Source organism: Sebastes fasciatus, chromosome 11, assembly GCF_043250625.1.
Source record: "Sebastes fasciatus isolate fSebFas1 chromosome 11, fSebFas1.pri, whole genome shotgun sequence".
Taxonomy (NCBI): domain Eukaryota; kingdom Metazoa; phylum Chordata; class Actinopteri; order Perciformes; family Sebastidae; genus Sebastes; species Sebastes fasciatus.
The window spans coordinates 15,002,641-15,019,033 of record NC_133805.1 but is presented as its reverse complement, the minus strand read 5'-3'; the positions used below and the strand labels follow the sequence as shown (position 1 = coordinate 15,019,033).

General features: G+C 41.3%; 1 protein-coding gene and 1 long non-coding RNA gene across 9 annotated transcripts in view; both read right to left on the bottom strand.

Annotated features, from left to right (window-relative positions):
- Nucleotides 1–62: 62 nt before the first annotated feature.
- On the bottom strand, nucleotides 63–5,222 carry LOC141777046 (uncharacterized). The gene is made up of 3 exons (XR_012595837.1): nucleotides 4,206–5,222; nucleotides 374–498; nucleotides 63–130 (listed from the first exon to the last, which is right to left on the bottom strand). It is a non-coding gene; the product is annotated as an uncharacterized LOC141777046 (long non-coding RNA).
- Nucleotides 5,223–7,688: 2,466 nt separating this feature from the next.
- ptprsb (protein tyrosine phosphatase receptor type Sb) overlaps nucleotides 7,689–16,393 on the bottom strand; it is a 72,559-nt gene continuing 63,854 nt past the window's right edge. For 3 of the 8 annotated variants that reach the window (XM_074650969.1, XM_074650966.1, XM_074650968.1), the window contains 12 exons: nucleotides 15,547–15,644; nucleotides 15,147–15,270; nucleotides 14,530–14,705; nucleotides 13,533–13,652; nucleotides 12,557–12,711; nucleotides 11,637–11,922; nucleotides 11,000–11,178; nucleotides 10,522–10,648; nucleotides 10,289–10,414; nucleotides 9,373–9,527; nucleotides 9,115–9,250; nucleotides 7,690–8,188 (listed from right to left, as the gene is read on the bottom strand). In XM_074650969.1, the coding sequence (XP_074507070.1) occupies nucleotides 8,120–8,188; nucleotides 9,115–9,250; nucleotides 9,373–9,527; nucleotides 10,289–10,414; nucleotides 10,522–10,648; nucleotides 11,000–11,178; nucleotides 11,637–11,922; nucleotides 12,557–12,711; nucleotides 13,533–13,652; nucleotides 14,530–14,705; nucleotides 15,147–15,270; nucleotides 15,547–15,644 (1,751 nt within the window). In that variant the 3' untranslated portion in view covers nucleotides 7,690–8,119. Of the gene's footprint in view, nucleotides 8,189–9,114; nucleotides 9,251–9,372; nucleotides 9,528–10,288; nucleotides 10,415–10,515; nucleotides 10,649–10,999; nucleotides 11,179–11,636; nucleotides 11,923–12,556; nucleotides 12,712–13,532; nucleotides 13,653–14,529; nucleotides 14,706–15,146; nucleotides 15,271–15,546; nucleotides 15,645–16,393 lie in introns of all 8 variants that reach the window. The other 5 variants (XM_074650970.1, XM_074650971.1, XM_074650965.1 and 2 more) reach the window with 3 other exon arrangements.

Below are 16,393 nucleotides of genomic sequence, written 5' to 3'. Positions count from 1 at the left end.
TGCTACTATGCCTACTCTGACCTTTTGGCTCACAGATGCACACACACGCCTAAAAGCACTTGCACACAGGTATGCAGAGACAGCCGTCATCACAGTCACACCATGTCTCCTGCCATGTCACCTGTTCAGCCTGCAGAGATAGACATCAGAGGACAGCTACAGCACAGACACATGACATAACATGACATGGGAAAAAAGATGATTTACAAGTGTTTATTTTTAGTGTAACCTACGTAAATGTAAAGCTCCATAAATCCACAAACATTCAACATTTCGTATTAGACACTAAGAATATATACAAAACATAAAAAAGGAAATGCACACTCATATACATGCACAGTACTGTGCTGTAAAAGATCATCACGCTACTTACCAAACAGAGATAAAATAAGGCAGCAAATATTTGAGCAAATCCAGGTGGGCTTGGCTGCAGGACACGAGCTCAGACATCCAATTATCTTTCGATCAGGTCTCAGCCACCTTGACCTCCACATTGTTCTGCGGATGAAACAGATTGAGGTGAAGTGGAGAGTGAGTCCCATTTTCATTTGTACTGTAGTTGTAGCCTACTCTGATATAAGAGAGCAATTTTCCGTGAAATGGTTCGACAAAAATATCTTGGTGTTCAGATGATCAAAAACGGGAATGGTTGTATTATTTGTAGTTCTAACTTTGTCTCAAAAAACTGAAAAAGAAGGCAAGATTTTGGTTTTTGGCTTGACATTTCGGTTCGTCAAAGCAGGAAAATCACAGGTGTAAACGAGCTCATTAACGATGGCTCTGTTCCACCTAGCAAGCCATGTCAGTGAGTGAGCATGCACAATATCAGAGAACTGGAACTGGCTCATCTGTTATTAATGTTATTACTTCCACCTGTGCTTTTCCTGCTTTGGCAAGTCAAAATGTCTGCTGTGAAAAGAGTCTATTTCAATTTGATTATATTGTATAGTAAATGTTTGTCAGTGATTTATGAATTTTGTTGTAAACAAAGATTTAACTGTTAAAGTCGTTCAACTATTTTGGGACTTTTTTTTTATTGCCTTAAAATTGTTTTTAATGTTGCAATGCAACACTAAGGTTCTGGCTTTCTTAGTAGAGTAGTTGAATGCATGACAATAATAAAACTAGGGCTTTCAAAGTTAACGTGATAACGCATTAACGCAAACTTGCTATTTTTAGGGTGTAGTGGGCTCAGTTTTAAAGCTAGAGTGAAGATTCTGCTACCATATAAAACTAGAAAACCTAAGGAATCCATTCCTCCCATGTCATACTAGCTTGTCAGGAAGGAAGCTGAACGCTCCAAACTTGCGCTAAATGTTGGCGAAGAAAAACAGTCAAGGCCATTTTCAAAAGGGATCCCTTGACCTCTGACCTTAAGATATGTGAATGAAAATGGGTTCTATGGGTACCCACGAGTCTCCCCTTTACAGACATGTCCACTTTATGATAATCACATGCAGTTTTGGGGCAGGTCAAGTCAACATAATGACAGCTGTTGTTGTCTGTTGGGCTGCAGTTTGCCATGTTATGATTTGAGCATATTTTTATGCTAAATGGGTTTCTGGACAATATTTATCATTGTTTTGTTAATTGATTTCCAATAATATATACACATACATTTGCATAAAGCAAGCATATTTGCCCACCCATGTTGATAAGAGTATTAAATACTTGACAAATCTCCTTTTAAAACACATTTTGAACAGATAAAAAATGTGTGATTAATCGTGATTTACTATGAACAATCATGTGATTGACTATTTTAACCAATTGACAGCCCTAAAAAAAATTATAATTAATATTTTAACTCTTGTCCTAATATTACTTACTGCTCACTATAGTCTTTTATCACAGCTTTATGAGCATGCCATCCTGAAGCACAGCAAGACGTTGCCATGTGATAGCAGGAAAAGCACAGGTGTAATTAATACAATCAAGAACGGCTCACTGGGACAGAGCCATCGTTAATGTTATTAGTGACAACTGTGCTCTTCCTAAATTGTCTGCTGTGAAAAAGGCCTGATGGAAATCTATATTTGACAGTTTGTAATACCAAATCTCATGTTGGTCTCTGAGTTTAATAAAATTAAAACAGAATTGTACCTAATTGAATTTTATATTATATTCACCACAGGTGATTGTATGATTGCATGACGTCATTACAGATGTTGGCTCTCTTCCATCGCCCTCCTCTTATGCCTCTGTATGCAGCTCAATGCGCTGTGCTGACCTTTGTTCATCTATACGTCAATGAAATTAAGGATTCAGTAACCACTAAGCAGTCAGTGTTGCAAATTGGTGACGAGTTGAGCATTTTGAATGTTGGTACTTTCCACAATAATGATAGTTTTAATTCAAACATTATGCCAGACATACAGTAACAACAGTATGGGTTATCACAAGTATGATTTACATTTATATACGTGAAGAAATGTGTCGTCCTTTCAGGTTCTACTGGTTATGTAATAATGTGAAACCATTCAGAAAAGTTGTCCGTAGAAGACATTTTTATAATAATGTTTAAATATCTAGATATAATAACCCTGAAGAGAGATAGTGTCAGTTCTCCAGTGTTGATTTTTGTATTGAATTGTTTGGCTTAATTTAACTTAACACATTATCCATTTGTCACACAATCCACTCTGATGCCAGGGTTTCAGATAAACACCATTGTGCTCATTAGGTGTTTGCTTGGAACAATAGCAGCGCAGGGTCACATTGACCTTCGTGACTTTGTGTGTGGTATGAATTGTCACCATGTGAGAGGCTGAGAGAAAACTAAACACCTACACCTGCATAAAAATGCTTCGTTATGTAGGTGTAAAGTTACCGGGCCTGTCTCGACAAGAAGGAAATACTGCAGATTACAATCATGAAAGCATTCAGATACACCATATATGATTTCTCCTGTGATGGACCGAACAATACATCCCCCACATATTCTACCTTTTCTTTTTCCTCTCTCATTACTTGGAAACATTAAATGCAAAATGAGCGGTTGGCTTTCTGAAGATTTGGAGGAAGTAGCAGGTAAAAAGGGTTGGCCAATCACACTCAGCATCTCTTCATATCAACAGAACGATCATAGTCCGAAACAATGAGACTGATGCTGCTGTATGTGCCACTTTACAAATGTGAAATGAGATGAGATGTGTCCAGTCTGAGTTTCATTATTAGTGAATTACAGCTGATTACATCTCCTCATGCCTGGGTGTGAGCAGGTGAACACAGACTATCAATGATGCAAGGAGCAACATTCCTCTTCATCTCCTAATGATAAGCGTTACGCCATAGTCTTCCCTGAAGAAAGGGTAGAGAAATGTTAAATATTTTTGGAAATACCTTCCATCGTTCACTGAATAAAAGAAAGTACCTTAAGTCTTTCCTTTCCTGGTTCATGTAGTCTGTGTGAGGACAGAGTGTTCAAACAGATTGCCAAATTTGACAAAAAGCTTATGCTGGTCAAAGCTCAAACACCTAAAACTAATGTGGAACATACAGTAAAGCAATAGGTTGACATATGCTAATTTTCTCTCTAACTAAAAGTTAGATGAGGCTGGATTTTTACTAAAATTAGTGGAAATTAATAACTGTTTTTTTGTTTACATTTTCAATTTTATTTGTCATTGTTGTAGGTCTATGGTACGACGGAGTATTAGGGTCACATTGAGGAAAAAAAACTAATCTGAGATTTTGAGAATAAAATCTTAATATTACGAGAAAAAAATATATATATATCGTTATATGAGAATAAAGTCATAATATTATAAAATAGTAATTTTACGTGTCATTTTCTTTTTTCTCGTAAACTTCTAACTTTTTTCTCGTAATATGACTTTTTTTCTCATAAAATTATGACTTTATTCTCGAAATCTCAGATGTTTTTTCCCTAATGTGGCCCTAATACTCCGTCGTACTTTTGCACTTGAGCCCTCACTGCATTAGACTTATATACTATATACTGAGACTATAAACTGTGTTACCTTCATCACAATGCTCAAATGTTTTGCAGCTCCAGGCAGATTATTATTATAATTTTTTTGCCTAAAATGTCTCTTGTGATAGTAAAGGTTGCTGACCCCTGTCCTAAAGCAACAAAATCCAACTATACACATCTAAAGCTTACTAATCAACACATTATATATTTTTAGTTTAATATGACCAAAAACCGAAGTGTATAAATGTAATTTTTTCTTTTTTTTTACCTTCGAACTGAGCAAAACTATCAGTTTCCTTCTGCTTCCAGTCCTTGGGCTAAGCTAAACTAAGCTAAACGCCTGCTAGCTGTAACCGTTGGCTTCACCTACAGAGAGGTATCGACACAGGTGTAAATAATGAAATGAAGAGCCATCGTTAGTGTTATTAGTAACACCTGTGCTTTTCCTACTGTGATTAGCCTAAATGTCTACCATGAGAAAGGCCTATCTCTTTCCTCTGCACACCCACACAGGTGTTTTATATTAATGTGGCTGATTAGACCTCTGAACAGGTTGTAAAGTGGAACCTGAGCTTTGATGTGAATTTATGTCACCAATCTTCATCTACCAATAGAACTTTTCATTGCCATGCTGTTGCTAGGGCAACATCAGCTTTGGTCCAAGTTGACTTCCTGTCAGCTACTGCATTAACAAACAACAACAGGAAATACATAGTTTATGTTGCCAAGTTTGAAAAGGCCTATAATAATTATAAAGGTGTAATTTGTTCCACCCTAACAGGTTCAGCAACGCTAACAGGAACGTTAATAGTCTATACTATACACACCCACACAGTCCTGAGCAGAGATCTAATCAACCACATTAACTGAAAACACCTGCGTAGGTGCACAGAGGCTTTTACTATTTATTTATTTAAGTCTTTTTTTTGGTCAGTTTCAAATGTCAAGAATGAAGTTTCATGCTCAAGATTACAAAATGTTATTTCCCCTCAAGATATTTCCTAAATGTGTATAGTTGCAAACTGTTTTAATGCTCATGTCATATCAAAGTTTAATATCATAAATTTCCGCGTTCGTGTCAACATCCGATCCAAGTTGTAATTATGAGTGGAAAACTTGGGATTTTTCTGAAAGGTCAAAACATATCAGATTTGGCACTCATTAATTCGGTGGTGACTGAAAACCAAACGTTCGCCTCACATCAGCCAATTACTGTCATTCAATATAATATTTTTACATTGAAAGTAACGTAAAGCGTTTTAATCCTCACAGTCCTTAATGTCTTTCCCATATGACATGAATATGGTGTTATCCTGCCTCTGTAATGCTACAGCTGGATTTACAGCAAAACCTAATGCAACTTTATTTTGTAGCTCCAAACCAGCTGTAGTTTTGCAAAAGTTGAATTAAATTTCCAATCATTTTCTGGTAGTCATTTTGCGTGCAGTACATTTAGGAAAAGCTGTGTCTCGTGACAGTAGTGCATTTCAGTTTAGATTTACATTGGCCCCATCTAGTGGACGAGGAGTGAATAACAAAGAAAACCCCCACAGGAATCAAGCAGCTCATTGTGCTGTATATCCAATCATCCTGCTTTTAATACAAAGTCAAGATACAATATCTACATCCATGGTTTGAAAGGAAAGAACAGGTACATAAGTGAGGGGGATTGGCGTCATCAGAGCTGGCCCTCAACACATTTCATATTATGTTTCATGTGTGTGCCTTTTTATATTTCTCTTGACACAATAATCATTAGAAATCGAAGGAATAACATATTTCATATATGTCACACACTGTCAAGACTTCTGGACCACACATAGATTTCATATCGGAATAATTTCAGATACAAACAATAACGTTTGAGGGTGTGTGTAGCTGGGCCACTCTTTACCCATTCTCTGTCAAAAATACACTTGCTACCATGTGCTTTCCAGCAAACTAAATACCAACAGCTTGTCTGAGGTTTTCACCAACAAGTCTGCTCTATATATCTAACTTCTCCGATGCCCTTGAACCTATCACGGTGGGGTGAACCGTACCTCTGTTGCTGTGGTCGCACCAATGCTGTTGCTATGGAGGTCGAGTGGCGGAGGGCATCAGAAGGGCATCACTGTAAACTTAAACTAGGTCGGCCTCTAATGTACATCTCTAGCTAACTAGTCGGACATCAGTAATCAGTATCAAATAGCACCCTACACAGAGGGCATACTTTATAATAATAAAGCAAATAAAAAAGCACCAAAACTGACCATTAAAAATAAAAAAACAAACGGTGACAATATCATACTTTAACATTGGCTCGCCAAAGAAACAAGTAAACAACATCTTATTGGTTATAGTTGCTAGATATCCCAAATAAATAGATTAAAAACAAACATAAAAAGTAACAAAATAGAATAATAAATATCTTAAAAAAAATCATACGAAATAAATATGACAAAGTGAACGATAACAATAAGGCTTTTTTTTTTGCAACAATAAGAACGACATCACATCCAATCCCACGTTATATCTTGTGCTCAGACGTATGTAACTGTACTGTATAGGACTCCAATGATAGACTGTATGTACAAAATCGGTGAAATCGCCCCAAAAATGTCTGATACACTGGAACATCGCTGTGCTCTTCAATCACCACGTGGGACCAATTATGATTATATGTCAAATCAAGAAAAGATATATATTGATATCACGGACTTGTGCAGTCGTAAGACGGAGAGGAAAACATAATTTGGTTACGTCGGGATGTTCTGTACAGTGTGAGTTAGCAACAGAGAGAATTTGAATGGTTTTATATGGAGGTGGGACGGTCGGGTGAGAGGACTGTTAAAAGTGATGCTTTTTTTGGATTTCTCTCATTATCTTCCACTGCCTTAAATAGTAAAAACACCAGACTGATTTAACTGCAAAGTCGTGCAATTCAAGTAGGTAAGCTTCAGAGGAGGAAGATGATTAGGACTTTCATCCTCGGTTTTAAGATACTGTATGACAATAAGCACATAACGCATGAACATTAAGCAGCATGTTTTAAACACAAGACATGAGTCAGCATAAGGCAAAAAGACGTACAGTAAAAAAACACACACAAAAAAATCATGTCTGGAAAGAAATGGGATGTTTTAACGGGATTGAAGCTTTCATTAGCGTCTCTTTCAATAAGCCACTGCTGAGCTGACACAATGAGGGGCTGACTTCAAGAGGAGATGAGCCAGAGGATGAACACAAGCAAATAGCAAGCAAGCTTTGTTTAAACGAAGAATGCGCTGGACTACAAATCTCGGCCCAGTCGAGGATATGACGGGCTCTAATCACTGTTTCTGAGGCCGGCTGTTGCACAGCGAGGACACGATTGGGGAGCATGAACTGATCAGGCCGGGCGTGTTAAGAGCGGTCTGACTTTATGTTATGCTGGACAAAAAGAGGGGGGCCATCTCTCCTTGGAGGCCACAGTTCACGCTGCAAGGTTTCTCTTGGCACTGCGCGTCGTGTAAATGAGCATCCACATGCTTCTCCACCAGTCCTCAGGGTGTTGAGTCCCTACTGTAGGCTTCTGCTGAGGCATCGCCTCGTCATCTGCATTAAACTATAATCAGAGCTACCTGTGGTAGCTGTAGACACCTTTGAAATAGACTCACGGACACATAGAAATGTTCACCTTTTGCACTTTGCAACCCCCTTAGTACACCAAACCAATAGATACAAAGTTGAGGATAAAAAGCCCATTTAGGGTGCAGCAAATATCCAGGCTCTTTGTGTTTTTTTTTTTTTCCTTTTTTTTTTTTTTATACACATATAGTATCATAATTCCTGTTCAGAAGCCGTTTGTATTTCACTGGTTCATATTGGAGATAGCTGACCACAACACACATGTATTATACGTCCTTCACACTGGAACACTGAGGTAAGTATATGGATTACACATGGATAGTCTCCCACACCCACCAGCTCCTCAGGGAGAGACCCCTGATGAGCGTGGGTGCTGTTGGACACAGATTTCTTTGTTGCTGTTTTTCGTTGTTGCTTTTTGTCCTTGTTGGTGTAGAATTCATTTTTTGAGTCTCGCTCCCGGAAAAAAGGTTAAATGTTCACGTTGCTTCGGGCCGTCTTTCTCTTGTTTCACTCGTCAGGTTTGTTTGTGGACCTCGAAGCAGAAAGATGGATGGATGGTTGTCTCTTCACTTACGTTGCATAGTGGTCAAAGCTACCCAGGTACTCCAGAGCGGCCTGGTAGCAGAACTGGTACTCATCCTGAGGACACACACAGAGTGAAAAATCAAAGCTATGAACAGGAACAGACACAGACAACACCTATCCAGTCTCATTATTAACTAGAATCCTAACAATGGTGTTGCAACAGAGGCTTTACTAAAATCCTGACTTGTGTGTCATGTCGGTCTTAATCTCTCAGTCTGGTGATTTCGAATTTTTCAGATAAATTGAAGGATTAAGTGTTCCTTTATGTGTTGAGAAAATTAGCATATAACAAAAACAAACAGCATATAACAAAAAATAACCAATAGCTGAGTGGTACGGGCGCAAATGCCCTGAGCAGCGAGTCCCCGGTTTGATTCCCGGCTGGCCGGACCATTTGCTGCATGTTTTTCCCTGCATTTCCTGTTTCTTTCCGCTATCACTATCAAATAAAGGCCTGAGTTGCCCCCAAAAAACAATTGCATTATGTGAAAAACACATTGGGCCTCATGCAGGAAGTGATATGAGAACAGAGCACTCTGCACAGATAAGAAAAAACATCTTGTTTTCATAGTCCACAAATTGTTTTTCCTATGCTAAAACCCCAAAATGCTTGGTGCATCTGGAGTCGACAGAGAAAATATAAGAGAAATTTAAGAGAATGTTTTGGAGAAAAATGGTTTTCACAAGACAGTGAAAAAGGGTAAATTTGTATTTGCAGACTTCAATCACACAATCTTTTTAGCACATATAGTATTTACACACAGTTGGAAAAAAAGCCATATACAGATGGCCAATTTATAAAGCTATATGTTTTGGAATTTCGTTTAGGTGGTACCAAATATAAACAGTACAAATATGACTAGAATGATAAAAATATTGCTTTGGACAGCACCAATAGTGTGCTGTATCAGTGCTATGATTGCTTGCGTCTCTGCCCTGCTTAATGAATCAGTGAGTCCCACATGCTGTTCAGTGTTTACCTCAGTCTGCACCATGGCGGGTCTCTGTGTGCGCAGCATTTTGACAGTCTGGAAGATGTCCACCGCCCCTTCGTAACGCATCCTCTCCAGGACAATACTCAGAGTGATGAAGACACCTGTCCGCCCCACGCCAGCACTACGGCCACAAAGGAAAACAGAGTTCCAGAGCTCAGACAACAACGTGCTACATTCTCACCAACGTACTGCAGTTATTATGCATTAAATGTACTTTTAATCATGAACCCTGCTGCTGCTTACCTGCAGTGAACGCTGATTGGTCCATCCTGGCCAAACTGCTCCTTGGTTTTGTGCACTTGGCCGATGAAATCGATGAAGCCCTCCCCAGATTTGGGCACGCCTTGCTCTGGCCAATCAGTGAACTGGAACTGACGCACGGTCCGTGATTGGCCGTCCTGAAGGAGGAAATGAGGATGATTTTACTGAAAACCTGCGGGCTGAGTTGATCCGGGAGTGTATCTGATGTCTTTTCAACGCACATCAAGATGTTTATCCTTGAACGGTGTAGTTATTGTTTATGTGAGGTGATTATTTCAAAAAGACTATTTAAAGGAGCTTCCTCTTGCTGTATTGACTGAGCAGAGAGACTCTGCCAGGCAATATCCTTTTTTTCCCTTCTAATGATTACTGTTATCTGACCCCGGATCAGTGGCTGTGGTTAACTTCAAGCCGTAACGTCAGTACGTCTGCTATTGTCAGCCGCTCAGTAGGCAATTACATCTTTTCTCTTCTGCTCAGCCTTTCTGACTCCCCTTTAATGGAGATCAATAGAGCATCTGTCGATGTGGCGTCAGTGCAGGACAGGCTTAACTGGAGTTATCCATGACTGGCTGATATGTGCACGAGAGGAAGTGCACACACACACACTCACACACACACACATGCTGTCAAGGTGATCTGGAGACAGCATGGTTGAACGAGTAATCTGGGCGCTGCTTGCAGACAGAGCTAACCTGTTGTGTTACAGACATTCACATACAGAACACACACTAACCAACACACACTACGGGTCGATAGGACATGCTTTGCACTGCTGCCTTCGAACAGCACTGATGGATTGGGAACAGAGCAGAAAAGTCAAGGAGTGTAATGTTACACTGCTGTTTGAATACAACATACAACAGGAGGACAAGTCTTTAAAGCACACAGAACTCACCCTGGCATCCGTAACTTTGAACTCTCGGAGGATGTACTGAGGCATGTTGTACTCAGCCATGGGGTCCACCACGAAGTACTGGTACCTGGCTGAGCGCTCGGCGGGCCAGTACTGGTGACACTTCTCCTGAGAGAGCAGCACATAAAAAAAAAAAATGACACTGTGTACAGGGCTGAATTTGCTGTTATTGGTAGCACTTTGTGTATGTGCATATATACTTAATTTACCCCTACCCGTCCCATCTCTCTCAGTTTAGTGAGCATGACCACTATAGTGGAGTTGTGTTCCCACAGCATCCTCCAGAAATCCTCTGTGGTCTCAGCCAGCGGACCCTGGGTGGCAATGTAGCCTCTCTGCTGCCTACACAAACACACACACACACACACACACATTAAGAAGCCATCTTCATTCTCCCGGTTTCTCCTTCTGTCAAGCATCAGACTGAAAACTGGGTCAGGCAAGAAGAGGAACAGTCTAAACATGTGTGTCCAACCTACTCTGAACGGCCTGAATCATCAGAAGACGACCGAAGTGAGCGCCGTGCAGCGAGACAAATAGCGGGGACATGTATACAGTAACGACAGATGTGACAGGACGTGACAGGTGGGAGCACTGTGGTGAAAACCTATCCAATCCAGTCACTCATCAAGCCGTCATAAGAGGACGAGGGGATCAGGTCACATTAGTGTTTTCAAGGACGAAAAAACATACCTGTATCCGTCTATGTAACTGGCGTTGATGTAGTCGGAGCCCTCCAGGCCTCTGATTGGCTGGAGGCAGACGCGGGTGGTTTCGTAGGGCATGATGTTGACCAGTCGGTTCTTGAATTTGTTGCAAGGCAGGTTGGCTGTGACAAACCGGGACGTGTGGGCTTTGGTGTTCGCCAGCCGCTGGATGGAGAGAGAAAATGTGAACGTGTTATGATGGTTTTTTTTTTCTTGTATATTATCTAGCAAACCAAAATTGATTTGGCATGCAAGAGAGCAGGATTATTCAGGATTATTTGCCTGGTTAATTCCCAATTTGGGGGTTTGCAAAATAAATCTGAGGGGTTGTGAGATTACTTTTTCTGTTACACAAAATATTGTCAATTTTGTAAACTTTTCCTGTCAGCTTTTCATATTCAAGGCTCTAAATATTATTCAAGTGAAACCATTTTTAGAAAGGAAAATCAATCTCATGTAAAAATGACTCATGCAACATGTAACAAGGGATTATAAGAAGAGATGGCCTCGCTTTAAGGAGCCACAAACACTTTTCTATTTCCTCTTCTCAGACAAAATCTCAGAATGTGATTTTGTATGCGCGGCATCATATATAACCCTTTCCCCCCTGCCCTCTGCCCTACCTTGAACTCCAGCTCCATGCCTGTGATGTGCTCCCCGGGCTCCACCTTGGACAGCTTCTGCATGTACGAGTACAGACTCCTGGCGGCCACCTCAGTGTTCCCGCAGGCCACGGCCTCCAACAGGGCCTCGTGGATGAAGCTGTACTGGTCCTCCGTCTGCACCATGTAGTTCCTCTGTGAGCGCATCAGGGTCACGTGACCGTAGATGTCCACAGTGCGCTCGTGTCGAATGCGCTCCAGCATGGCGTCGATGACAATAAAACAGCCGGTGCGACCGACACCAGCACTAATAGAGGGAGAGGGAATAGGTGGGATATCAGTTGACAAATGGGGAGGATTTTATTTTTGATATTTAGTTTAAAGGAATAATTCCAACATTTTGGGAAATGGGCTTATTAGCTTTTTCCCCCCTACATTTAGATGAGGAGATTGATAACACTCTCATATCTGTCCGTCAAAATATGACGCTAAAGCCAACAGCCGGTAATCTTAGCTTAGCATAAAGACTGAAAACGAAAGATAAAACAAATCTGCTTACCAGATCCTCTAGAGCTCACTAATTAACACGCTTTATCTTGTTTGTTTAATCCATTCAAAAATAAAATGTAAAAAAAACAAAACAATGTTTGGTTATCCAGGGGCTGTGTGCTGGACTATGTCTTGGCTGGATAGTTCATGGAGTCATGTGATCACCGTGAGGTTTCCTGGCAACCAACTGAGACTCCAGGAAGTTACGATCCCTTTAAAATCACAACTTCGCGGTTTTACACTTTTGGTTTGGATCAGGTGCTGATATAGGCGGATTTTATTACCTTTGGGTCAAGCAACACTACCTGCTTCCCCTTTGTTTACAGTCTTTATGCTCAGATAAAATGTTAATGAATCCCTTTAAGATAAACTTGTGTATGTGTGTTCCGTACCTGCAGTGAGCGATGATAGGTCCGGCGTCAGGAGGGTTGCAGGCTTTGACCCTGCGGAGGAAGTTGAGGAAGGGGGTGGGATACTCTGGCACGCCGTGATCTGGCCAGGCTGTAAACTGGAACTGACGCACCTCTCGCCGTTCACTGCTGCCACTCTGATATAAGAGACAAGCAAATAAAAAAAAGACTTTACTATCACTGAAGTCATAATTGTCTGTACATGTGCATGTGTAAACTTCACCTCTTTTGCATTATTAAAACATAAAACCTATTAAGTAATTAAATGAAAATGACACATCTGTTTGAGTGCAGTTTCTCAGATATATCTCCATTAATCATCCTAATTATCGCCAGTCATATAAACCGCGACTAACTTTTATCACACAGATTATCCAATAAGCTTTTAATTCATGCATAATATTAAAGGAATCATTTTAGATCATAATAAAGACCCCAAATATTCCTAAATTGAAAACACAGTCTACACAAAAGACAGGAATAACGGCTGCATTGCTAAATATTTCATGTGCATTATTCTCTACTGTATGACGGAGCTCAGAACTTGACGTTTCACAAAACATCATCACAAAATTTTTGAGCAGCGGTGCTACAGTTGGCCTAGTTTCTGCGTTTGTAAGTAGGCCATGGAGACACGCTAGTCTGGCGGTCCTAGATTAGCCCTGTGCTATAAGAAAGTGCTCTGCTTCCAACAGTGATCAAATCTCACAGCCTGACACAGGGACGCTGGCCTGGTTTGAACACTCCATGAAGTCCAGACTAATCTCCTCTCCTCCGTGTGTCCACATGCGCTGCTCGTTCAGTGACAGTGGAAATTTGTGATTACTCCAGTTGCTCCTAACTGTATACTCCAGAAATCAAAGCAGTTTTCACTGGATATGACAGTAATTACTGGAGGAAAGGACAGAGAGCGGTGGGTCAAGGGTTGGATACAGACAAAAAGAGTGAAATAGATTACCTTATGGAGGGAAAGGGTGCGGACACAGAATGTGGCCAGCTCCATTGTGTCCAGCAGGGTGACCTGGATCATCCCGTATGTCTCTGTGCCGCGACTTGGCCAGTACTGGTCACACTTTATCTACAAAGGAAAAGCATCATCATCATCATTACTACAACTATTACAGTTTTCAGACTGAACCAAAACAACATTCCTCTTCAGTTTCATCCCATTTGTTAAGCAAACAGCCCCTAGAACTATAAATTGCACGTAATCTAAGTTAAGACTATATTTTATCGTCCCCAAGGGGAGTTTTTTTTTCATGGGCAATCAACTTAAAACAATATGTAGCCAAAGACACGGTAATAAATAACATACAACGACAAAGAAGATGACAAATATTGCACATGCCTTGTGAGATAAACACTATTAATACATAGGCATTATAAAAGTAAGGAAATAAATTGTAAAAACCATAAAACCATAATACATAATGCATAAAACTAAAGGCATTATGTGTTATGGTTTTATCAGCAGCACTGGGGCCTGGGTCGCCAGCTGAGTAGGGCCATATATTGTGGGTTGTCACAGTCATCGGCGTTCCATACCGCCGCACAAGGCAACCCCTTAGCACTGGGCGTTCCATTAACTATAATGTAAACTCATCCGCAAGCAACAGTAAACGCTCAGGGAGAGCGCGCCGGGAATGTGGTGACGAAGTTTAAAGTGTGAAAATACACACGGCGGGTGGGAGGGGACGTGGATGGATCCAACAAACACAAGGGTTTCATCCAATCAGCTGTTCGTTCTTGTCCTGTTTTCACAACGTTCAGTTTCATTTTCACTGTACAAACGTAGTAATGTAAAGCCCATGTAGTTATTTCCTAAATCTAACTATAGTGGTTTTGATGCCGACAATAAAGTGACGCCAAGGGTCGTGAAAAAGCGGCGATATGTGACGAGTTGGGATGAGAACGTGTTGGGGGGGGGGTCAGTGGGTGAAAGACTGGCTTCCTACCCGTGACTTCTCCTCGAGGCGCGTCATCATGACCACAGAGGCGGCTCGCTGCTCCCACACCTTCCTCCAAAAGTCCCCGAACGTCTCCGCCAGGGGCCCCTGGGTAGCGATGTAGGCGTTCTGCTTCCTGTAGCCATCAACGTAGTTGGCGTTGATGTAGTCGCTCCCCAGGATACCTGCAAAAACGAGACACTTGTGAGGCTCTTGCTAAACTGCGATCTGCATAAGCGACATAATAAATGAACCTGCATGTATGACATCAAACAGCCTAACGAACTGTTTGTACCTGGCAGCCGCGGCTTCCAGCAGACGGCTGCTGGATGACTAGCGGACGACAACAAAACAAACAAGACTCTGTCGGTGTAAATTCATGAGCTGCAGATCAAATCCGCTCTCCCCCTTTCTTGTTCTGGAGGAGTGCTGGCTGCACTTGAATGCACTCGCGCTGTTTGTCAGTCTCGTGCCACTGCACACAGGCAGTCTTGAGCACTGTTTGCAATTTCAGATTTCATCCATCATGCAGCTCCCCTCCCCCCCTTCTCTTTGTGTTCACACAAATATGCTCAGACTCCCATTAGGAGCTCTAAACATCTTCTTTACCTGGCGGTTCTCCTCACCTTCTATGGGAGCCAGGACGACTCTGGTGTGGTCGTACGCTATGACGTTGGCGTAGCGGTTTTTGGGCTTGTTGACCTCCAGGTTCGAATGCTCCCAGGTGAACTGCTGACTGGGGTCGATGGACTGGGAAGAAGCAGCAAACACACACACACATTAACAGCGTGTGGTGCCATATTTAGTGGTGCATTTGAGGATAATGGAAAGAGAGTGCTCTGTAATGTAGACAAGTTATAGCAACAAATTGCAGTGCTGAATAAATCATGAAAAGATAATCTGCACACAGAGATGCAAATGTTAAATATGATTTGCTTTATGAAGCGAAGGCTTAACCGGCTTAACATCTCTAAACAATAAGGATGTTATCTGTTTATTCATATGGAATAACAAAGTACTTCCCACCTCGTACTCCTGGGAGAGTCGCAGGTTGTCGTTGGCTTTCAGCAGCTCTATGTGCTCGGCCAGCTCGCTCATGGGGATGGTAGGGTGGCTCATCATTCCTGCGTGATGACAAGGGGTCGGAGGTGACGCAGACTTCAACTGAGTGACCTAAATTACTGCGGGTCAACATCGCTCATATGCAAAGACGTTGAAGATAATTATACAATCGGAGAACATCACATATCATTAAGGCGCACGCTGAGGCAGAAAATCAATTTTGATCCATGTGCGAGGACAAAGTGAGGCGAGTCTTGTTTGTTTGTAAATTGTTTTTCTTTGATAAATTGCTTTCTCTGTGATCAGAGGAGCAACGACTCAGAGAAAACAAACACAGACAGAACACTAATTAGGAGGGTTGCACATACACACACACACACACACACACACACAAAGGAAGCAACCTATGCCTCGTACAGTCGTTTCTGTTCACAGCTGGAGCGAGAACAGAGAAGCTATTGCGATCCATTGTCCATTCAAAAAGGCAAATAGCTACAACAATAAATCAAAGAAACACCGCTTTGTACACAATAAACCCAATCTATTGGAGTCAGAACGCATTCTCGATGTTCCTTGAAATCGTAATGCGCGTCGATGGATGCACTATGAAGAGCGTTTAAGTCCTTCTGCTGCTACAGCTCTCAAAAAACAGGCTCATATCAACAGCTTTTTTCTCCCGCAGCAACCCACAGCCAGGTGATCACGACAAAACGCTCCTGTCACGACCAAAATCACCTCAGATAGCATCAGCCCGTTTAGTTGGAAACAAATTTTTTCATCTCTGCCGAGCATCTCAAAAGCACAAATCTCA